Source organism: Schistosoma mansoni, chromosome 4 (genome assembly GCF_000237925.1).
Source record: "Schistosoma mansoni strain Puerto Rico chromosome 4, complete genome".
Classification (NCBI taxonomy): domain Eukaryota; kingdom Metazoa; phylum Platyhelminthes; class Trematoda; order Strigeidida; family Schistosomatidae; genus Schistosoma; species Schistosoma mansoni.
Genome location: NC_031498.1, coordinates 28187694 through 28212961, shown reverse-complemented (window position 1 = coordinate 28212961; position 25268 = coordinate 28187694). Strand labels below are relative to the sequence as shown.

General features: G+C 34.1%; 2 protein-coding genes across 2 annotated transcripts in view; both read right to left on the bottom strand.

The window, feature by feature from the left end:
• Window positions 1-1714: 1714 nt before the first annotated feature.
• Window positions 1715-11444, bottom strand: Smp_194910 (hypothetical protein; the record flags this gene model as incomplete). Its single annotated transcript, XM_018797392.1, has 8 exons — window positions 1715-1768; window positions 2867-2973; window positions 4359-4416; window positions 5531-5608; window positions 7599-7729; window positions 9433-9472; window positions 10981-11015; window positions 11405-11444. The coding sequence occupies 8 exons, from the start codon at window positions 11442-11444 to the stop codon at window positions 1715-1717; spliced, it is 543 nt and encodes a 180-aa protein (XP_018652438.1).
• Window positions 11445-16293: 4849 nt separating this feature from the next.
• The window catches only part of Smp_194900 (putative wd-repeat protein), a gene marked incomplete at both ends in the record, with an annotated part of 52714 nt that continues 43739 nt past the window's right edge, over window positions 16294-25268 (bottom strand). The window contains 5 exons of the mRNA XM_018797391.1: window positions 16294-16371; window positions 18420-18581; window positions 21152-21237; window positions 22366-22503; window positions 24142-24253. Of these exons, the coding sequence (XP_018652437.1) occupies window positions 16294-16371; window positions 18420-18581; window positions 21152-21237; window positions 22366-22503; window positions 24142-24253 (576 nt within the window). The remainder of the gene's footprint in view (window positions 16372-18419; window positions 18582-21151; window positions 21238-22365; window positions 22504-24141; window positions 24254-25268) is intronic.

Here is a 25268-nt window from a genome sequence, read left to right as displayed (position 1 = left end):
CAGCTTTTTGTGCTTAAACAGTTTCACATTGGTCATCCGGGAATGAACAGAATGAAGTCTGTTATGCGTAGTTATGTCTATTGGCCATTCATGGATAAGGCTGTGGAAGAATACGTATTGAGATGTCGGCGATGTGCCGAAGTTGCAAAAGATCCCCCGAAAGTAGAATCCCAGCCATGGCCAGAAACGAAAAAGCCTTGGGTCCGACTACACGTTGATTATGCTGGACCAATAAGTGGACAATATTTTTTGGTGGTGGTTGATTCATACTCAAAATGGTCGGAAATTTATGTGGTACGAAGACCATCTACGTCTGAAACACTGCTACATCTGAGACAACTATTTGGTAGGTTTGGTACACCTAATGTTTTGGTTTCAGATAACGGAACGCAGTTCACGTCGTTAGAGTTTACGGAGTTCTGTAAACAGAATGGAATCGAACACGTTAGAACTCCACCGTATCACCCTCAGTCAAACGGGCAGGCAGAGAAATTTGTTGATATTCTTAAACGAGCTCTCTTAAAGATGGGAGGAGAAGGCAACGTAGAAGAGGCTCTGCAACAATTTCTCATTTCTTATAGAATTACGCCAAGTCCAAACTGTCAAGACTGGAAATCACCAGCCGAAATAATGTTTGGCCGACCGATCAGAACATTTTTTAATGTTTTGAACCCGAAAGACAGAATGAGTGGACTACAAAAAAATAAGAAAGGGAATTGCCCGAAAATTCGAGAATTCAAAGTAGGTGACTCAGTCTATGCACGGGATTTCCGGCCTGGCAAGCCAAAATGGATATTTGGGTTTATAAAAAAACGACGTGGTACAGTATTGTATGAAGTGATGGTCGAAAATACACTAATTATTAGACATGTAAATCAATTGCGAGATAGAAAATGTATTTATGAGTCATCTAAACTCAAACCTTTGCCAATGGAAGTATTATGTGATACATTTAATATTCCATCACCACCACCACAAGTTGAAATGAGAAAAAATGATCTAGAATCAGAAGTTAAACGAAGGTCATTCAGGAAACGGAAACAAACGAAATTTTTTCAGATAGACCCTAAAGTGAAATCATACGATCAAACTTCGCGAAGGAGGTGATGTGTGGGCGAGAATGACAATGATTGGTCGTCTTGATGAGTCAGACATTAGATAGGATGACAGGTGTTATGTGTTATATATATATTCCCCTATCCTTATTATGTATTAACTGTTCCCTGTTGATGGACACTTATTGATTGACTGTTCTTTGTGTCGGATTTTGGTGTGGAAATATATTGACGTTATAGTGAGGCTAATCTCGTGTTCTTGATCTGAGTTCTGTTGAAGTCCTGTAGAATAGACACTGGGTGGGAATCTAGTGTAGATATTCGTCTAAGGTAAATTAGCGTCCCACATACGTGTAAGAAGTAAAAGGACTGTTATAAACAGAAACCCCAGCGTTATAATCAGTATCCTCTCTCCTTTACGTTTATAACAGTCATGATCTTGAATGTGCACTGCTGGGGAGTTCCACAATAAGACGAAACTGCCATCCAGTGCTTCCAGGTTTTTCATGATGGTCTAGCTTCAATTGACTAATGATTTCAACTATAAAATTACTAAAAATCTCCACAAAACCCTCCTTCTGATAAAACTTTCTTTCCTATTCAAATTTGAAGGTATACATTGTCATAATTTTCTTCTATCCATAGTAATATAAACTTACTTAGATAGTAATTTCAAGTAGAAATGTTATTATTGATTCTATAGTTTCGAAACACTGAAAGAACAATCACATGAGATATTAAGTTAGATAGAAATGGAAATATTAAATTTGAGAAAAAAGTATATAATAGAGATGTTATATCCGGTGGAGATATATGAATGGTAATTTCCAGAAGTATTTATGGACAAATATGATAAGTATATTTCCTATGGTATAGTTGTTAAGTACTTAAACTATTCATATTCGTGTCCTTCTTATTATAAGCTTTATTTTGACCCTTAGACTATTATTGTACGATTTACCATTGTTGAGTTACCTCCAGTCTATTGATTACTGTCCCCCTTATTCATAGCTACTTTTGGCCTAATCTTGTACAAATGTTATTTTCTATTTTATAGTACGATGTGGTCAGTTTGTTTGGTATATAAACCCAGTATATTTGAGAATAATGATTCATATTGCAGAACTTGTTATTGATGTTGTGGACTTAACTGGCTGGTCTAGGCAGAAAGCAGGACTGATAAGTGCTCAAGACTGCTCATAACGCTTTTGTGTATCAATGGGCAATCGATAAATCCGCTCTTCTATCATTGGCGGGAATCAGCACGTCCATATATTTTAAGAGGGCACTCAATCAATCTATATAACAACTGGGCACGCACATACGCTACTCACACGTTACAACAGGAGAGTTAGTTTATATTAGAGAGTTGATAAACGATCAAGTGTTTGTATTATTTGATATTATAGCTTTACTTATATCAGTTGAAATGATATTTTGATGTATGCTACTAATGTTCATAGATATAAGTAGTATGTATCATCAATCAAAAGTGAAATGCTTGACCGTAGAAGGTTCAGAAGATCAAAGAAAAGAGAACTAGAATAAACAATTATTGGTGTGGAATCAAAAGATCAAAGAAGTCCGAGGCGATTGATTGGCATTTCTCAGAAGAAACAGTCAAGTTTGAGACAATTGACACAGTTAGCAAATGAAGTGTTTATTGTATGATTCTCATATTTTACTAAGATGCTCTGTAATTTTCATTTGTTCCTATTCGTTCACTGCAATACTACTGATCTATTGTTCCTCATTATGAAAACTATCTCGAAATATGTTAATTCAAATCATTAAAAGATGTGGATACTTACTTTGTGTTTATCAGCTGCATGATGTGTACATATATTCTTTATGATCGTCTCCTTATATTTTGGTGAGTTGGCTAAAGATAAGCCATAGTTTATATGATCATTAATACCTAAATTGAAGAAAAAATATAATAAAGAATAATGTTTTGCGAATCGACTGAAACTTTGCCCTAAAAGTCATTAAAAGATTGAAGTTGAAGCGTTACAAACTAAATTTGAAACTGTACAACTCAACTTTATTGAAACAAACTTTTTTTTATAAGTTTTTATCTCTGGATTGAAGGAGTTGAGAATAGTACAATGTGTTACTTATCAATTTAACTAAACAAAGGAATTGGAAGATGGTCGCGCAATATTGTGGATTGGTTAAAGTAAGATGGTAATATCATTGGGTCTCGGCTTCGTGGTCTGGAGGTCTTGGGTTCGAGCCTTGCGTGTGAGACCTTGGATGATCACTGCTGAGGAGTTTCATTCTACGGTTATTCAATGCAGTGGACGTTACTCATAATACTGTAAAAAGTGTGTGGCGGAACTTGACGTCAAAGTTATCGTAATTGTCAAATGGAATGAAGAGTTTTGGTGTATCGAAAGCACGGCTTTGGGAGAACACTTGGATACCAGACGATAAGACAGTTCACATAAAAGAACATACCGTAAAATGCTCCATTGGGGGTAACAGGAGTAAGTAAGTAAGTAAGTAAGTAACTTCTTATATTGAACACATTCATCCTTCCTATTGTCATGTTTTACACCAGTGTTCAAGGCTTTCATTGATGACCTAACACTTATCGGTTCACGATCACAATAAAAGCTTCTAGGAGCCCGGGATCTGATTCCAGGCAGATTGTTCGTTGCTTGTCATCGAAATATACATGTCGCTAATCGTCGCATATAATCATCGATTTAAATCGCGTTGGTGAACAACGGAATTAAATAAGTCAAATACGAGAATGAAGTTTCGTACAATCATTGATGCGAACAAACAATCAGGGAGACGGAGAAAAGCAAACGAATGGAAGAGAGAGAAGTGACTCTAGATGACGTGCAATGGAGAAGGCTTGTGAGCCAATTCGATTTAATCAAGCGTGAATCGATATTTATAATCAGACAGAAATAAGTTACTGACATGTTATGAAAAGTATAAGAAATGCACACACAAGCCTCCATAAAAACAGTCAAGGTTGATAAGCAAATAAGTGACAGGGTAAAATTGTGATTTGAGAAGAATGAATAGATTGATCTGTTCAGAGGTTAGAGTGATCTATGTGAGCTTGACATAGTACAAGTCCTTACAAGCTCAACAATCTCCACGACTTTAAACTAATAAGTGTATAATATTAGATTTAGGTTAGCCCACTTTACAACTTTAAAACCCTACGTATAGTGCATGCCAATATTAAGCAGTTAAAATGGTAAATGTTCCATTGACTAACTTCAAAAGAATATTATAAGCAATTCATCGAGAATATATGTATTTAAGAAATGTTATACTTACATGATGTAATTTCAGAATTTGATAGCATTGTGTGTTTATGGTGACAGAACCCTAGTTCCTAATATATAATAAAATGAATTATAAGTTTTTCAAAGTATATTAACTGATTGAAAACATGAATTATGTTTATAAGCAAAGATGGATAATGGCTAGCAGTGAAATCCAGGACGCGCGTTTTGTTCTATTTAGGACTTATCAGCTGGATGTACCTGCATCCCAGAGTTGATCTTCACTCTAGGACTCGATTAACAACAATGGGAAGATACAAGAAAACAATATCAAGTGAATTTAAACTTCACCCATCGCACAACCAAGTGACAATCAGAACACAGTAGCTGAGTGGATAACATAATGTCTTTTGAAGTGAACGGTAATAGGTTCAAGTTCCGGAGTGAATATTAACTCTGAGATGCAGGTACATCCAGCTGACGAGTCCTAAATAGGACGAAACGCGCAAGCTGGATTTCACTACTAGTTACCATCCATTTTTGCTTATAAAATAAAATTGTACATAAATTCACTCAGTATTGTTTGTTTGAATCTTCCCATTGATGTTTAGGCCTGCAACTGATCAGTCTCCAATTGGCATATGTGCATACTGTGAGTATTGCCTCGATATAACCTTAATTTACAAGCATTATAAGCAAAGATGGATAGTGGCTAGCAGTGGAATCCAGGTACATCCAGCTGACGAGTCCCGAATCGGACGAAACGCGCATCCTGGATTCCACTGCTAACCACTATTCATCTTTGCTTATAAAAATGTTGATATGAACGAATTATTTTTATGAAACTATCTGTTTTAAATTATTGCAATTCATTCAACTATCCACTTAGCTGTTCAATACAAATTTACTTAAGTCATGTAGACTTTGTATAAAATGTTATTGTTTTATCCCGTGGTGAATGTTCTGGACTTAACTGGCTTGGCTAGGCAGAAAGCAGGACTGATAAGTGCTCAAGACTGCTCATAACGCTTTTGTGTATCATCGGGCAATCGATTAATTCTCTCCTCTCCGATTGGCAGTCTTATAACTCCATATATCAAACAGGGCACACACCCAATCGATATAACAGTTATTAAAGTATGTAATACTTTGAGTACTAGATTAAGAAAACAGGGAGTTCGATTATTAAAACAAAAGTTTTATAGTAGTAAGTAGTTTACTTACAGAACATTCCAAAGTTACATTTATATGATCAGCGAATTCATGAATTTTCCTCGGTAAATAATGTGTAATATCTAGACACTATTAAAAATGGACAATATTATAGTACTTATAAGTAGTATTAAGGAAGAACGAAACAATAGAATAATACATAGCATCTTAAAGTATAAGACTCTGAATTTTATTCCCTATTGTGACTAATAATCTTATCCATTAAGTCATAGGTTTTAATCCCATTTCATCTAATTCAGTTTCTGTACTTTCAGGTATTATCACTAACTCTTATTTATATATAGTGTGGCTCTGTTGTATCCCGTGGAGATTTATGAATAGTATTATATAAGCTTTATTTTGACCTATAGACTATTATTATACGATTTTCTGTTCTTGAGCGATCCCCAGTCTATTGATTACTGTTTCTCCTATTCACAGCCACATTTGGCTGAATCTTGTTCACATGTTATTTTCTAGTTTATAGTACGATGTGGTCAGTTTGTTTGGTATATAAACCCAGTATGTTTGAGAATAATGATTCATATTGCAGAGGCTGTTATTAGTGTTGTGGACTTAACTGGCTGGTCTAGGCAGCAGTACTCAATACTGCTCATACGGCTTTTGTGTATCATAGCTCTGATCGATAATTCACAGTTCTCTGATTGGCGGGGATCAGCATATTTATATATTAAACAGGGTACGTACGCGCTCACACGATAATAACAGGCTCATAGCTAATCAAACTAATCTATGCCTCTTAAATGAGTTCAATCAATAAATTAGGTATTAAGTTGGAATTAGTCAATTTCTAGACATTTAGTAGTGAGGGAGAACACAAGTGGGTACAATCGAATATACCGGAATAAAAAATTACAGAATGTCTTAGTAAAATTTGAGAACCAATACATTGAACACTTCATTTGTAAAGTTCTGTCAATTGTCCTTCACATTCTGTATGACTCTTTCAATTCAAGATTTCTTTCTGTTTTCTTCAACTCGATCTTCTTAGTGTTCTATTGTCAGGTTTTCCAATTCCCATTGGTGTTACATACTATTCACGTCTATCGATATAAGTAGCATACACTACACACTTAAAATATATTACTTCGTACTTGATAGTAAATAAGATTAGGTTATTAGAATGTTGGTGTCATTTCACCTAGTTTATTCATTCAATAAGTAATATGATATCAAGATTAAATATAGCCATTTATCGTCAAACATGTTATGGTACTGATAATATGAGAGATAGATAACTATTCTAGAAAATGTTTCTTGCTTAAGACCTTCCTATTTATATCGAAATACAATTGTTATACTGTTATACTTTCTCTTATTATGACGCAGCTATTCCTATTGCCTAGTATTATTGGAAACCAATACACTCGACGAGTCCCTGAATTAGAACGTGGTTGAACAGGGAAGAAATTATTTCCCGAATAAAATGGCTAGATTGAAGTAAGAAGCGCAATAAGAAATAGGTTAGTGTGTTTATAGTTTTTACATGAGAAGATTCTGGAGTCTTCTCCAAGCATCGACTAGCGCTGACTGCACCAGTACAATCATCAACGAAACATGCTTTAATCCAGGAAATACCTCATGGAGCCAGTCACTAGTGAGCATATGATCACTATCAGAAAGGGGTTTTGTGGCGATTTTAGTGATTTTATATAGTTGAGATCATGAGTCAATTGAAGCTAGACCACCATTGAAAACCTGGAGTTTCTGGAGTTTTAGTGAGAAGCAGTAACCAGTGGAGTTCAACCAGGTCTGTTGGGAGATATCAACTCACTGAAGACATTGGTGAATGGCTGCTCGATTTTGTGGATTGTTTGAAGTTAAACATTAACACCGTTGGATGCCAGCTCAGTGGTCTATCGTTTAAGTGCTTGAGCGCGAGAGTGATAGGTCCTGGGTTCGAATGTCTTTCTTAATGTACTTCATTTAAACATGAAATTTTACCTTATTATTCTGTGAAGAGTACTGCTTAAAAGTAATTTTTAAAACATCTTAATTAAAGATAAAGGTGTTAGTATTTCACGGAAAAACAATAATAATAATAATATGAGTATGTTACCTCATTTCTCCAATGCCTTTCAGGAATTAATTTGCACATCTGATATAATACTCTTGAAGTTAATGGGATGAATGGTTCATCTTCAAGGAATATTTTTATCAGTCTTCCTATACGTCTACAAAGTCCGCATACTGAAAAAAAAACGATTATGATTATCCAGTTAACGAAAGAAGGAGAAGAATACTCATAAAATAAACAAATTTTGTAGATGATATTCATCAGGATTTGATATTACTAAAGGTACTAAGAAGCACTGGACAGGCGTTATGTTCTAGTATGAAACTCATCAGTAATGAATACTTATGACTTCATTGAGAATCAGATCTAAGACTTTCGAGTGTAGCTATGTGAGCTTAAATTTTAGAATAGCGTGTTAAATGTTCCCTCATACAGTGGGACAAACATTCACGTATCTGCATAGGTTGGAAAACGTACCGAGAATCAAGAAACAATTAACCATAACTTGATAATCTTTCAGATCTCTGGAATACCATGCAACATAACTCATATTCAAAATATAATCCATAGTCTTCACTATTTCTCACTAAATATGGAAGGCTGGGTCTCAGACTTGTAGTTTAGAATCAATCATTTTCCTAGATCAATCGACACATTTAGTCAATGTAACGGCTGTACAGTTTTACTTCTGTGGAGGTTTCAATAGAGTCTCCGTTTATGATTCATTCAGGAAATTGTCATTCTTTTGAAGATAACTCTGTAGTTAAAATGGAATTATAATAAATAATAGTCTTATCTTGATTATAACTTGTTAAATATTCTATCTGAAACCATAGTGACTACTTGAAATAGTATCGTTGTCGGGAAAAGAAAATACTTTTTAAATCTTTAATTCAAAGCAATAGTAGAGTTTAATTCTATAGTTTCTACCGTAACTAAATGAATCGTCAGAAATTTTTAATCGCTGAAAAAAAATTTTTTCGTAAACTATTTTGTCTAATTTATAGGAGAATATGAGTTTCCTGGGCTATAAACACTGTAGTGTCGGTTGCCATTTTAAGCCGATGTACCTTATTCTATCTTCTGGACAGGTCAGTTTACTCATTCTTCTTGAGTCTTGATCTTGTTAATTATTCACTTATCAGCTTTGACTGTTTTTATATGAGCGTGTTTGTGCATTTCTTAACCCATTCATCACATGTCTGTAACTCATTTTTGTCGATTCACGCTTGATTGAATCGAGTTGGCTGATATGCCTTCTCCACCGCGCATCATTTCGCTTAGCTCACTTTTGTTCGATTCATTTCTTTCATTTTCTGTCCAGATCAGTGAGTGAACGAAATATACGTATTTGAAACTTCATTCTCGTTTCTGACTTATTTAGTTTCGTTATTCACCAACGTAATTTAAGTCGATAACTATATACGAGGATTGGCGATATGTATATCTCAATGACAATCAGCATACAATCCAACTGGAGTCAGATATAGGTCTATTATAACGCAAATGATTACCAAAAAATAATGTTCTGAAGTTTAGAACATATTGTTGCCCACTTCCAGTTGACACTAAACATCAGATACATTTCAGTCCTATAAAAAATGAGATTATCTTAGTGGTAAATTTAAATTCTTCTGGTCAAGTGCACTTATTGGTGACTGAAGCTTATTTCACAGTTATATTGATTATCATTCAAAATATGACCCTACTGTAGATACGTATCACAATGTATGAAGCAGGATATTTAGTGAATAGTATCATCTACTTTGTTACAGGGAAACGGGTTCGTGTTTCAATGCGTTTCATATCAACAAGATTTGAGTAAAAAACAACTTGAATTAGTTTCTAAGAAGGAAAAAACTAGGTCAAGTCTTACAGAGATGACATTGTGGTCTTTCTAATTGTTCAGAGTATATCTAAAGAAAAGCATAAAATGGAAAAAAAAGATTGTTTTGAAATGAGGTAAACAATATTGATTAAAAGGAATGTCACATAATTTGAATAGTTAAGTAGATATTATCACCGTAATAATGTCATCTTAGTTGCACTTTTTCTCTATGGCTAACATTTAAATTACATAGAAGTGTGGTGTGGGTTACTGATATCCACATAAGTAGTATATGGTGATGGTCGGGCATTGAATTTATTTCAGTAGAAGATCAATAAGGAGAGAACGGGAACGGCACGCAATTGGTACGAAAATGCATGAACAATTATAATCGGAGACTATGGACGGATATTTGCAAAAGGAACAGTCAAATTAAGACAATTGATTGTTATTTTGCAAATTAACTGTTCACTATATGGTTCCTATATGTTAATGACATATTCTGTAATTTTGTGGCTAAATATATTCGATTGTCCCTAACTAGTATTCCTGTTCACTACATAAGTATTATATAACAGACTTCTACTTGAAGTTTGTGCTGATAATGTCGTTCAGAAGAAAGATGAAAGCTCCACGATTCATTCATTTAGCTTAGAGAACAAAAGTCTTTCGAAATCTTCCCCTCGAGTTACAAAGCTTCTCGACGATCTCAAAATCTTAATGAAAACTGGATTAATTAGTATAATTTTCCTACCAAACCAGTCTAAAAATATGAGGATACAAAAATATACAGAAGTGATACTGAAACAGATTTTTATGGCAAACAGACATCAACTGATCATAAGGTTGTTCCATAGGTTCATAGGTTATTCTTATTTCATACACTTGAAATTCAAGATGAAGTGGAAACTCGGAAATTCTGATTTATGGTTGAACTCGATACCGTCTAGTTATGTTATCATGCTGTTACAAACTCAGCTTTACGACGCTGATTATTGAAAAGTTACACTTCAATTTTGGACTAACATTCAAGGTAGTGTAGTGTACAGTGTTATTAATAGTTGTGTGAACCACTCATTAAACAATAAATAGATCTTTCAATACATTCTAAAATTTTGTTCCTTGATTTATTGACTTCTAGTAACTTAAACTAACATGTCATTTGAAGAATAACACATTAATAGTGTGAGGTTTTTTGGAGATTGTAGTAATTTAATACTTAAATTCATGAGTCAATTAAAGATAGACAACCATGGAAAATCTGAAATCACTGAACGGACGTTTTGTCCTCAGCAGTACACATCCACGATCCCATGTTTGTGCGCGAGACCGAAGGTCCTGAATCCCAAACCCAGGAAGCAAGGACATGGATACGTGCTGCTAAGAAGTCCTATACTAGTAGGAAACAATCGTCCAGTACTTCCAAGTTTTCCATGGTGATCTAGCTTCAATCAACTCATGAATTCAACTATTAGAAAAATTGACATTCAATTAGAGAGGTATATATAATAATATATCAACCTAATGTATTTCAATAAGAAATCATTATATTTAACACTTAATTGAAAATAAATAAAACTGTTTGTTTATACTTACATTCTCTTCATTTCCAAAAGTCACTTCACTTACACCTACAGTCAAAAAAATAATAAAAAAATGAAAACGAAATAATAAACAATAAGATACAACTATTGAAATTTGAAGTAGTTCCAACGTTTCGTCCAGCTAACTTGTCTGGACTTCTTCAGAGTAATCTAGACTACATTAAACTAATCATATTTGGATTATAACCCTGAAGAAGTTTAGACAAGTTAGATGGACGAAACATTGGAATTAAATTATTTCACATATAATGACTTCTTTATAATTGACGCTCAATTTTTGTCAAGCTATTCGTTCTAATTTTGATGAATATGAGTATAAAATAAGATACAACATTATTACCATCATTACTATTATTATTATTATCATTATTATTATTATTATTATTATTATTATTATTATTAGCATTATTATTTACCCAATATAACAATTAGAATGAAAAATTGTTTCAATATCATTTTTATTTTTCGTTTGTTCGTTTGTTTGTTTACACAAAATAATCAAAATTTCCGCTTTGTATTTTTATAATTTTTTTGAATCATTAAATCATTAAAATGTTCAATGTTCAATTTTTTTTAAAAATTTTTGTTTAAATAAAGAATAAAGTTTATTTTGGAATAAGCTGTTGAAGACGTGGATTAATTAATTTTTTCGTTTTTTTTTTTTATGATTTTGTTACCAAGTGTTATGTAATCATAAGTTTCTATGAGATATACAAAGGGGGGGGCATAGATACAATTATTTAGCATTAAATGTTCTATTATGTTGATATTATGTTTATAATTAGTTTTCTTCTATTTACGTAAATAATATTTTTTGTTTTTACGGGTTGATATTTGTTATTATGATCATTATCATCATCATCATCGATTTACTTAAGCCACTAAAAATAAAATTTCAAAAATCACTATATTGAGACATCTGTTTATCTCTTCATAATATTTCGATGATTCAATGTTCAACTTTGTAGAATTCCAAATTGTCTGATAAAAATCATAAAAAAAACTAACCTACGCCATATTTTTCTAAATCAGATTTTTTTAAAAATTAAAATCAGAAGGGGTTTTGTGGATATTATAGTAATTTCAATTGAACCTAGATCATCATAGAAAACCTGGAAGCACTGGACGGCCGTTTCATCCTATTGTGGGACTCCTTAGCAGTGCGCATCCTCGATTGATAGGTCCTGGGTTTGAATCTCATGAAACGAGATCGTGCATACGCACTTCTGAGAAGTCCAACAATAGGATGAAACGGTGGTCCAGTGCATCCAGGTTTTCTATGGTGGTCTAGCTTCAATTGACTCATAATTTCAACTGTTGAAATTACTATAATATCCACAAAACCCCTTCTGATCTTAATCATATGCTCACTAGTGACTGGCTTCAATAGGTATTTCCTGGAGTTCTAGTAAGAAGCAGTGGCCATTGGAGTTCAGGTGGGTCTGCTTTGAGATAGTAACTCACTGAAGACAGTAGTGGTTGTGTTGCTCAATTTCGTGAATCGATTGAAGTTAGACATTAACACTGTTGGATGGCGGTTCAGTGGTCTGTTGGTTAAACACCCACTCGCAAGAGTGATAGTTCCTGGATTTGAATCTCGCTGTGTGGGATCGTGCATGCGCACTTCTGAAGAGTCACAATAGGACGAAACGGTGGGTTAGTGCTTCCAGGTTTTCCATGGTGGTCTAGCTTCAATTGACTCATGATTTCGACCACTGAAATTTTTAAAAATTACTTGATAAAATCATATGAGAATAAACACGTTTCCTATGTAAGGATATTGACTTGCTGGCTTGTTTGGCGAGTTTTTAACCTATATTCAATTATATTAGGTAGCTGAGATAGGCGGGTGGAAATCCTAATTGATAGGTTTCGTACTGATTGATACTCAAAAGAAGGATGTATCTATCATCTTGATGTGAGAGAGGTTAGTTTATGAGGTTTGAACCTAATTCAATATTACAGACAAACATTTATGAAGGGTTCCAACTAGCATGAAATCAAGGTGGAGAAGGAGTAAATAACTATTAAAAATCTGAAAGGATTGAAAGACCGTCTCGTCCTAGAATGGGACTATTCAATAGTACTCACACACACATTTGGGAGCTGAGCCAAGGACCTCTAATCTCACGTTCAAATGCTTATTAACCTATAAGCCAGGTTTTCGAAAGTTATCCAGCAACCTTAACAATCCCCATAGTGATAATTTAAGTCTTATCAGATTTTAGGCGCTAGGCATCGCCTAATATACTACAGCATCTAATTTTATGAATTACTCGGTATGGTAGACTGTTTTACACAATCATAATAGGTTGTGGAACTAAAGTTTAACTATACTACTTAAAATACTACTTTCACTATCACTATTCATGCAGTATGAACATATCTTTTAATTGTAGTGTTATCATACACGTTAATTGATATCTTCATTTCACAGTTATTAATCTGTGATGACAGATAATAAGTCTTGCTATATAGCCTGCAATTGAAAAGTGTTAATAAATGACTCTTTTTTATGTTTCTTCAACAAGCTGAAGGCTTGAAAGATCTGTGTGAGATAATTCTGTCATTAAACCAATCACTTAATACAATGAAATGTTTTGTGATAGAATATGAGTTACTAATGAGTAGTATATTCAGGGAACACTACTACTAATTATTTATTTGCTTGACATCTAGATATCATTTATATTGTTACTGAATTCAATAAATGAGGATTAGATTTAATAGAGAAATTGATTCAGTCGTCACAAATAATTCACATATAGGACGTAGGTTAGTTGTAACCTACAGAGAGAGAGCTTAAAATAGACAAAATACAGAGCTAGATGATTGAACTCATTTAACTGCCAACTGACATCATTCCTCTGAAGTATTTTTTACCAAGATTAATGACTTGCATTATTGTGATTAATGAAGATACAGTTTGTGCTCTCATAATTATGACTTATTCAAAAAGAACTGAGTCTAATATCTGTTATCTTCCTATGTAGAATTATTAGTGCAAATTTATCAACATTATTCAGCACTACAGTCTAAATGTGTCAGTTAACTGTAGCAACGACTTCGCTTATAGTAACTAGGCTAACCTTTTAATTCTTCAGTTAGAAATAACCTTGAATAATGTAACAGTAAGTTACCAGTGATACAGAACCAAAAAAACTTATACAATTGAACAAAAGCTCTACAATGGAAGTTATAATTATCTGAACAGTAATATGACAACGGAAACTGGGAAATTTGAAACTCATCAAATGTAATTACCGAGCGAAACACAATCGGCAAGTCTTTACTTTCTTAAATGGCTTGAAACACTAATTTGTGACTTCTTTTAACCATCGATAATGTTAAGCAGATTAGCTCATTGTAATAGGCAATGAGTAGGAATGTGTTGCACAAGTTAATAAAGGTACATAGTTTCACTAATCTATTTGGATTTTCAAAGTTGAATTCACGATTCGATCCAAGCTGAGCCAACATTGAAAACCTGGAAGCACTGAACGACTGTTTCGTCTTAGTATTGGACTCCTAAGAAGTGAATATCCACGATCTCGCACGTGAGGCTCGAACCCGAGACGTAACTATTTGTAATAATTAACTGATTACGAAAACCGTTATATCCCGAAGACAATTATGAGTAGTAAGTTTTGTGGACTATTTATGCACCACTACGATATGTATATTTCCTATTGTATAGTTGTTAAGTAACTAAACTATTCACATTCGTGTCCCTCTTATTATAAGCTTTATTTTGATCCATTGACTATTAGTATACGATTTACCATTCCTGAGTTATACTGCGTCCATTAATTACTGTTCCCCTTATTCACAGCCACATTTGGCTAGATCTTGTACAAATGTTGTTCCCTATTTTATGGTACGATGTGATCTGTCTGTTTGTTATATAAACCCGGTATGCTTGAAATAAATTATTCATATTGCAGAGGCTGTAATTGGTGTTCTGGACTTAACTGGCTGGGCTAGGCAGAAAGCAGGACCGAAAAGTACTCTAGACTGCTCATGTGGCTTTTGTGTGTCATTGGTCCGATCAATAAATTCACTACTCTCCAATTGGCGGGGTTCGTCACGTCATATATAAAAAGTGCACTCGGCTACACAATCTAACAAAAATTCACCCTAGTTTTAATTATAATGTTTCAAATGTTGTATAAATAACTGACTGATAACACCTAATTAGTAACAAAATTCTATCCATTTGTAAAACCCATCATACATAAATTAACAATGTTACATAACATAATTCACCGTTTCTACATTATATGATACTGTTACCAAATAAACTATATTTAGTGTATTTAAATAAGTTATTATCCAACTTCAGTGCTTGAAGTCACTAACTTCTACTTTGAGCCATGTTAGTAGATGCAGACTACTTGGTTAAGGTCCACGCGACTATCGTAATCAGTGGTTGTAGACTCTGTGTGACATGGTTCAGAATCGATCACAATGGCGTAGGTGTATACACTCTCTGTCTTCCCTTAAACTATGAGATTAAAATTGCTACATATCTATCTTTCTTCCTGTACTATATCCTTATATACAATCTTTCTTATATATATTACTACCATTGAAGTAACTAATTCTATGAATTTGGTGTTCATCTTGTTGTGCTAATAGGATGTGGCAACTTGGACCGATGCATTGTAGGACCAGTGAAATGTCACTGAATCCTAGCCAAATCATGCGGCAGTTGGGTCACTAAGTATCGAACAGATCATCGATCCCCGTCAAGGCCAAGGACAATCAACGCGCATCAGTTAATCATACGCCATGGACTGGCCCATGCGGCAGTGGTTCTACTTTCGCTTGTAGCTACTTTAACTAATATATTCCTGCAATAACGTCCTTTGTGTTGTACAGTCTTCAGAGCATCCATGGTCCCTTGATGCGTCGATGGGGCAATCCACGTAAGGTGCTGATCGCAAGGTGTGAATTCGAGGTTAGCTCGTTCGTTACACCGTTCCCGTCTAACTCGAATAGGCCTTCAATTATTCGACATAGATCATTAACGTTGATGGTCAACAGCATATTTGCGCCTGCTCCTAAGTTGTAGCTGACTGACTGACAACTTTAACTTTTTAAATTAAACTTAATGAGAAGAAGAAAATTCAAAAGTCATTTTCATATTAGTTTATTAAAACAAACTTTCTATTCATTCATTGTACAATGTTCAATATTTATATAATTCAAAGTTCAATATTAACTTTATTTTAACATAAATGATAAACACAATATCTGTCATTATTAATGGTTGCATGTATACGTCGGAAGGAGATATTGTTGTTTATTCTTTTACTGTATGACAATATGGACAATAACCTTGTTGTAATGAGATTAATTCATAGTCATCAGTGTAAAATAGCTGAAGAATATGAAAACCAAACAAACAAGCAATATAGATAAACCAGACAATATTCTCTTTGGATAAAGTAAAAATAACAAGATAGTACATCGCAAATGGAAATTCTTAATGAAGTACATTCAATCATTAAGTTTACGTATGGAGAAGAAATTGAGGGTAGAATAGCCTTTGAAGACGTTCTCTTAAACACGAGAGCTGATGGATCAACACGGGATTTATTTATTATTTATTTAAACACATAAATATTGGTACAATGGGGAGCCAGATTTATATGCGCCTCACAAATCTCATTTGATTTGTGTGAGGACTGTGATACTGCTCAGGTGCCAAACTGAAGCAGATGGTTTTCTTAGGGTGCCACACCCGGAGCCTTTGACCTAACAGTCTGATCCACAAGGCAGTGGAGCATCGTGAGGAGATGCAGTCCCATGGTAGCCAGTGACCAACAATTGCTTCATACGCTATTTGTTCCCTCAGGATACTGGAGTCAATGTGCACCATTGTTTTGGAATCAGGGTTTTCCAACTCCTTTAGGTGGACTTCCCGTGTCCACCGACCCTATTAAAGCGCCGGATATTCGCTTTTCGTCCTCTCAATTTCGTAAACAACAGTAATGCCACGAGAAGGCAGTAAGTATGACTTTCTTGGCATTTTGACGCCAATTAGATCGGACGATGTTGTTGACGGGCTGACCATTTTAGTAGCCCTTAATCTGACTCCAGGTTGATCATGTAAATGATTGTTATTGAAATATTCATGTCGACTATCCTCGTGTATAATTATCAACTTAATCCGCATTAGTAAACTATGCGTCAAACTCTTAACACGGTTTAATATCATATATTGTGTTCTTCCATTCATTTCAATTTTCGCTTCTGTTTCAAACATCCATATTAACTCCTTTGATTAAAGCACTTCGTGGCATTCATTAACGCTCAAAAACTTATAGAAAGATCATAGTAGATTCAGAGATACCTACACATTTTGTATACATCACCCTATAATTCATTGGTGGATCATATAACCTTGTAATGAAAGAAAGAATTAAGTTTGTTACCAGTAGAATATGCCAGATAATCAAAGTCATTGGACAGAAACCTAAACAGTATACAAACGTTTACATTACGTCCGACTGTGTTACTAATTTATATCCATGTCTATCTGAACTAACGTAAATGGGGAGGAGTATGGATGTTTTATTAGTAAGAGTGGATGAAAATACACTGAAATAAAGGTAATGACTAGATAAGAGTAGATGACGAACAGTCACCTTCCTCCATTGTACAAACACAAAGTTGAGACTCTTCAGAAGACTGATCTTAACTTAGACTTTATCAACTTGTCTAAGGTGAACATTTCAATTTGTTCAAACCACAGTCATACGGAAATCCAATCTCTTCCTATGCTAATAGTAACTAACACTTACTGTTCAATACTAACTAAATAAACCATGGTTGGAAGTTATGTGATTGAAACAATTTGACTATTATTTCTCACAATTATATGTCTTATCAAATTAACATGTAATTCAATTGTTGTTCAAAGTGCATTGTATTAATCTATCATTGAAAAAGTCCTAATAGACTTTGTCTTTTCATTACATTTTCGAAAATTATCAAAAGAACCAACTATTTCAAATTACAGTAAATCAACATTTATACTACGATATAATACATTACGGACTGATTTCATAGTTAAAAATTTACTGAGAAAAGGGGTGAACTGGGCAATCGCTTCATCTTAGTTTAAGACATCGTAAGAATGCGTAATTAGAGCTTAAGTTAAAAATCTGGACTATTCTGGATTCGAATTCGGTAACCTAGATTTACTGCACTTACAGAGTGACATGTAAAGTCTGACTCCGACACTTAGCGACTGATGATTGCATACGACCGAAGTTTCAACTTCAGTCAAACTAGATGCTCAGTGTATCACGGTTTTCAGTGGATGCCTAGAATAAAACAGTCCGTAATCCAACTTCCAAGTTTCGAAATTATATAACTTTTATAAACATCTTATCTTAATAATGTAACATAAATCATTCTCACCTTATGACAAACGATACATTGTGTAATACTAACATCAGGTAAAACAGATTTGTAATAACGTGGCTTTAGTGGAGGATTATTGACAATTATCACTTCATTGAAAGAAATCGCTTTCAATGTAGTAATATCTAACTGAACAGGAGAATATGATTCAGAGATAAGCTGGAGAAAACAAATACAGTAATCATTATGATCGTAAAGCAAATATACTTTATACAAAATAGTTATCAATCCTAATGACAATATTACTCCTTATTAGATAGGTTAGAAGGATAATAGTCAATTTATTGTACTGTTTAGAGAAGTCTAAAAAGCGTACAGAAGCCGTGACAATTCTGATAGCACTTCGACCAGTCAGCATTCTTCGGAAACTTACAGGAAATCCGTGGAAAGCGACTGACCGTTGCCAATTTCGGCATAGTGTCCACAAGATTCTGGGAAACTAAGGTGATGCATAGTCTTATAAATGCCAATGTTTTATGTACATAAAACAGCCTCGGGATTGAAGTACCCTCCTTCTGTATGGTGTTAAGAGATCAAGATGAGATGACCCCTTAAGACTAAGAAGCTACAAGGAAGTTGGTCTCCAACCTTTCAAGTACAAGATGACACATACAAAATATCAAAACTTCATTTCCAAAGCTGTTTTATTCAGATTTCCTTGCTAAATGGAAAAAATTTGTCTTCAGATTTCAAACGTTACCAAGATTAGGTCAATGCTACTTAAAAGACCTAGTGAATAACCTCATGAAATCAAACAATTTGCAAATCCCATACTTTTAACGCACTCAGTAAGAATTGTGAATCGAGGGCAGAATGATCATTATAGATTATAATTTTAATAGTTAAACTTATGCATTTTTCATTGTGTTACTCAAACGTGAACTGAAACTTTAGGGCTATACAAAATAATGGATCTATTTTGAATATAAAATAGTGTAAAAGTAGGTTCGAAAGAAATAAGCGGTGATACCATAAAGGAGTTGGAGTTCACTAATAACGCATTGAGAGAAATAGGTTACCATAGGAGGTTTCTGAAAAGTATATGTATGAAGGCGAAAGTGAATTGAAGATATGGGCCGCTTGTAAGGAAATCCTATTTCTAAAAAGACAATACAACAGAGATGTGGCTAGCGATGTCCTACATGATAGACTAGCAAGAGGGGTTAATAAAGCATTCTATGCAGCTGATCTTGCATTGAATTTTTACAGCGAACCATTGATATCAACTCAAACAAAGGTTAAGTTACCTAGGTTGGCTTCCTCGATGTTCATCTACAAATCCATCTACTGTCATGGCGATAGCTATATTAGATGTTGTAGTATCAGTCTATATGTTAAGACCATATACTTCACTCTAGTTACTGGCCAAGCCAATTCGCCTATCCATTATGAGTCATATTTTGATCTTGTTCATTATTCGCTTATTAACCTTGACTACTTCTTTATATGAGCGTATATGTGTACCCTTCGTATCCTATTCATAATATGTCTGTCATTCATTTTTGTCTGATTATAAATATTTAGTAATGCTTGCTCATAGCGAGTTGACATCCCAGCCATCTCCACTATGCATCACCTTTGCTTCGCTCGCTTACACTTGCTCATGTGCTTATAACCTTCTGGTCTGCATCATTCATCAATAAAAATGTAGTTGCCGCTTCCTTTTGCCTTCTGATTTTATACACCGTTAAGATTGGTATAATAACGGTTATCGAAGTGAACTATTATTGAAGCACGGCACTACAATGTATTACCCTGAAACTTAATGAACCACGAATGAGTGAAAATCTCTTAGTTTGGTTTCAGTCAAACAAAGACAATTCATAACTCTATCTTGGCAAAACTAGTTGACAGTGATCATATGTTAGATAAAATCAAATCATTTCAAGTAATCTACCATATATCTTCATCGTCTCCCAATGCAGTTCAATCCCACCTCCTACGTATGGCAGAATCTATAGTGATCTGAATATTTAGTTCTAGTTTATGTGTTCAGAAGGAATCTGTGACACTCTTGTTCATTCTTTGCCCAGATATATTAATTAAATGATTTTCCCACACTCTGTATAAGTGGTGAATTGATAAATGTATAGCAAAATTCAAGTGTCAAGTTTGGAGGTGCATACTTCCTACTGGAGATATTCAAAATAACAGCTACAGAACATGAGTAACATATCTTACTACTGTATCTTTATTTTCATTTCACTTACAACAAAAGTGATACTATCCAAGGTACTATTTAGTAACCACTTGATTATTCTCCTACAAGTTTTACTCACCCTAATATCTTTCTGTTCACAAAAAGTTTGACTGAAATGAAGGCGTTAAAACTTAGTGTATACACTATCTTAGAATTGTCCACATTTACGACAGCATTCACTCCTATGATAAAAAAAACTATATCAGGTGTACTAGTAGATAACTTAATCCGCCAATTAGCTAGAATAACTGTTTCCGGTTTATAAAAGAAGAATCAGCGTTAAGATGTCCATTAGTTCAGATAAACAATTTTTATAGTTGAAATCATGAGTCAATTGAAGTTAGACCACCATGGAAAACCTGGAAGAATTGGACGGTCGTTTCGTCCTATTATGGGACTCCTAAACAATTTTTACTCAATGATATCGAGTTATAGTTTATAGTGGACAACATCAAAATCATCAGGACAAAAAATATCACTGGTTAGAAATTTACACAAAAGCAACAAATATATGATAGATAGAACTTACATCTGAATTTAATAATTTAGCCATGAATGGATCTTGATCTAGTGATCCATTTTCTTGTTCATGGGATATTTTAAGTGTTTGTGAATCTGAAAAAGGTTTAAAAAAGAAATTGAGAACTGAATGGATACATCAAAATAGTTATTACTATTATATCTTAGTAACTAATAGTCTTTATCAAAATTCCATACTCGGTGAAAACATTACGTAAGTATAGTGCTCTCTTCTTATCAATGTACAACATGGTAAAATAGATTTGATTGACTGTATGAATTATTTATATTTGCATTGATTGGCAGAATACTCATGTTTTATATAACAAATTATTGTGAAAACGACTCCCGGTGAACTCAAGGAAGCTCTGAAAGAACCGGAGACATTCCATCCAATCATCATTCGGAAGAGCATTTCAGAATCTCGACGTGTAGCTTCCCGATTGGATAGATGCTAAAACCAACTGACTACGGATTGGATGATTGTATTGATTATTTTATTTTTACTAAACACTATAAATACCCTAGTGTTTTGTGCCATAATTGACTGGTAAGAGTAAGATGCCTTTCTACTCGTCTTCTTTTATATAACTTGCGACTTAGAGGGTTCAAGAGTTCCAGTGCTCAAGTTGTATGCGGTTCAGGTCCTAGGTATAATAACTATCAAAACTGTTGTTTTCCTAATTTAGGTTCTTTTCTTTATGGAACAGAATTTCGAAGTTATATTTTGAGAACATCACTAATCGAGTTCAACTATGTAGATGATCAGATACATTTAGTGATCATCCCAAATAGTGAATTGAATAGTATTGAAAAAGTAATCAGTTAGATAACAATTCATTAGTCACATTAGAATGTTCTCAATGTAGAGACTGAAAATCATGAACTTAATTTTAAGTAAGGCTGTGAGAGTAACTCCGCCTGTAGCTCTTATAGAGTTACTGCCGGTCCCAAGCCCGGGTAAAGGAGGAGGGTTGGGCATGGGGTTAGTGATCCCATCCTATAGAAAACCAACTCGCTGAGAAGTGCTAACCAGAACAGGTGGGCGGCCTATGATCCTCCACGAGGGGTAACAAGCGTAAGTAAGTAAGTAAGTGTGAGAGTGAACTCCTGATGAGTTCTAAATGAAGACGAAACGACTATTCAATGCTCGTCTATAGTTGATAATTGTCTACCTTAAAGTTATTTCATAACAAAAAATGACTATAAGCTAATTCAACTTACATTCATTGCTTAATTCAATATTATTTATATCTTCATCTTTCAAATTTCTGTAAGACGGTGGTTCACTTTGTAAATAACTTAGTACTTCTTCATGTGATAAATTATCTTCTGGAATGAACTCAACTATTGGCAATTGCTCTGTATTAAAAAAATTAAAAAAAGAACATTATTCATTTATCTATTACTTATTTCTTTTTTTTCAGTGAGGGGTGACTTAAACAAAAGAAAACACTAAGTAACTGGTACTGTTGTGGTGTGGGTTACTTATATCCACATAAGTAGTATATAGTGATAGTCAGACATAGAATGTATTTTGGCAGAAGATCTATAAGGAAAGAACAGGAACGAAATGTGATCGGTATGAGAATGCATGAACAATGAAATCAGAGAAGATGGACTGATATTTGCAGAAGGGATAGTCAAAATTGAAACAATTGATTGTTATTTTGCAAATTAACTGTTGACTGTATGGGTATCAGAATTTAGTGAGATAGTCTGTAATTTGTGCCTAAATATATTCGACTATTCACACTCGCTTTCTTGTTCATTACACTGTAATAGTGTAGGATAATAGTTGATTTCTGGCAGTTGAAATAAAATCGTGGACCTAGGTTACGAACTAGTCGCCCCTCGTCAATAGGCACAGACAAATCTTTGAAGTACTTAGCATCGATGGAATTCTGTAAATCAAGATCCTAATAGTTTTATGATGCTAGATACTTGTAAAAAAATGTCAAGAAATCATTGAACTAGGTTTCAAGCTAGTTGCTCCTTATCAACAAAGAATATCTTTAATCACCGAACATGGTAATATAGTACACACGATATTGATTCACTGAGGCTAATGATCACATAACAACTTGGTTGGTAGAATTTGGTCCGTAATGAGGACTAAACAAATATGAAAATGATTACTACTCAGTGATCAATAAAATAAAATATCTTATTTCTACAGTATTCGTGAACCGACTGTAACAGCGAATGGTTAGTCTCACAGAGAAGTATCAGCTACGTATTGCAGAAAAGTTTCAATTAGCATGAAATCTCAATCCACCGTATCTTGTTGATTGACTTCAACTACCTAATACTGTTTAAACTAAACAAATTGACTTTAATTACTACCGTAAATGTATAATCAGTATATACAGTTACTTTCTTTGATAAATGTTAATTTGTAGTTGTTGCTGCTATATCAAGCTTACATGGGTTATTCTAACCTCTGGACAGATAAATCTATTCATTCTTCTCAAGCCACATTTCGGCTTTGTCACTTATTAGCTTATTAACCCTTAATCGTTTTTATATGATCGTATGTGTGCTAATTGCTTACCCTATTCATCACGTGTCTGTAATTAGTTGTCTGAATATGAATAATAAGTCAGGCTTGATCAAAACGAATTGGCTCACTATCCTTTTCCATTGCGTCTCATCTCACTTCGCTTCGTTCTCTCCTCTTCACTTTCGTCAAATCGTTTCTCTTATCTTCTATTTAAATCAACGATTCTATGATATATACGTATTCGAAATCCATCCTCTTAATTGACTTATTTGATTCCATTATTCACGAATACTATTTAAGTCGATGATTATATACGACGGTAGCCGAGATGTATATTTCGATATCAATCATTCATACGACATGACTGGAGTCAGACATAGGGCGACACTAAAAATTTAATCTGTCAGTTATTAGTCAACACTAATTTCTCTTCATATATACCTCACTAACGTAATCTATTTACAATTTAAATGAAATTATGAATCATGTACACTTACCAAGATTAATAAAAGAATAAATAAAGGGTTCTTTACAATTCATACATCGATTGCCCAAACTATTCAATAGTGGATTGGTTGCTGAACATCTATAACACATAGTACTAATATCCTAGCAAGAATGAAATAATAATAAAAAGAAACTGTTCAAAGTAAGTTACTTAAAATCTATCAGATTGCTCAACGTATGATTTCATAGAGATTTCCTATCGTTGATTCATTTGAATATATTACATTTATGATGTGAGCTGAGGATTTTCAGATTCGCTACCATGTGCCATAGTGAGTTCATCCTATAATAAAGCCTAAAACTAGTACAAAATACCAGGTTTTTGGCACCGGATTTTATAAAACTGTTTGCATTGATTGTCATTATCTGTCCTATTTTAACTGATTCCAACCATATTCTAAAGTAAAATTCATTAGATATATGTGCATTGATTATTCATACTCTTCTAATATCAGTAAAGGTTTTTGGAGATTGTTAAGTTTTAATCGAGAACACGAGACGATCAGTGTTAGACCACCACTGAAAACCTGGAAACACTGGACTGCCGTTTCGTCCTAGTACGGTGTCCCACAGCAGTGCGCATCAACGATCCCGTACGCAGGATTCAAACCAGGTGGCAAATTGAATAGTCTTATAATTTAGCTATGAAAACATGTATGTCCATGTCGAAAATGACAAAACCCGATTTTTAATCCAATAGGAAAACTACAGTGGTCAGGTTAAGTTATAACCTAAGTAGAATAGGTTCACGTAAGTGGAAACATGAGAGGATCAATATCCTCATCTTTATGGTAGGCTATTAATTGTTTATTCTACCTAGCGTTTTTTTAACAAGGTTGCTTTCTACTTGATGACGTTGCCAACCCCATGCTTAACCGTCCTCCTTTACTCGGGTTTGGGAATGGCAGTAGCCCTACAGGCGCAGTTACGCAAGGTCATACTAAGGATAAGATCTAGAATATAATTGAAACGTCTACCCTAAACAATATCATGTCAGTCAACCCTTCTATCACATTACTTACATTTATTCATGGATACTGTATAACATTCCTACAACTGTGAGTACTACTAACCTTCACGTACGTATCCGACAAATAATAGACTTTAGTAGTTGAAT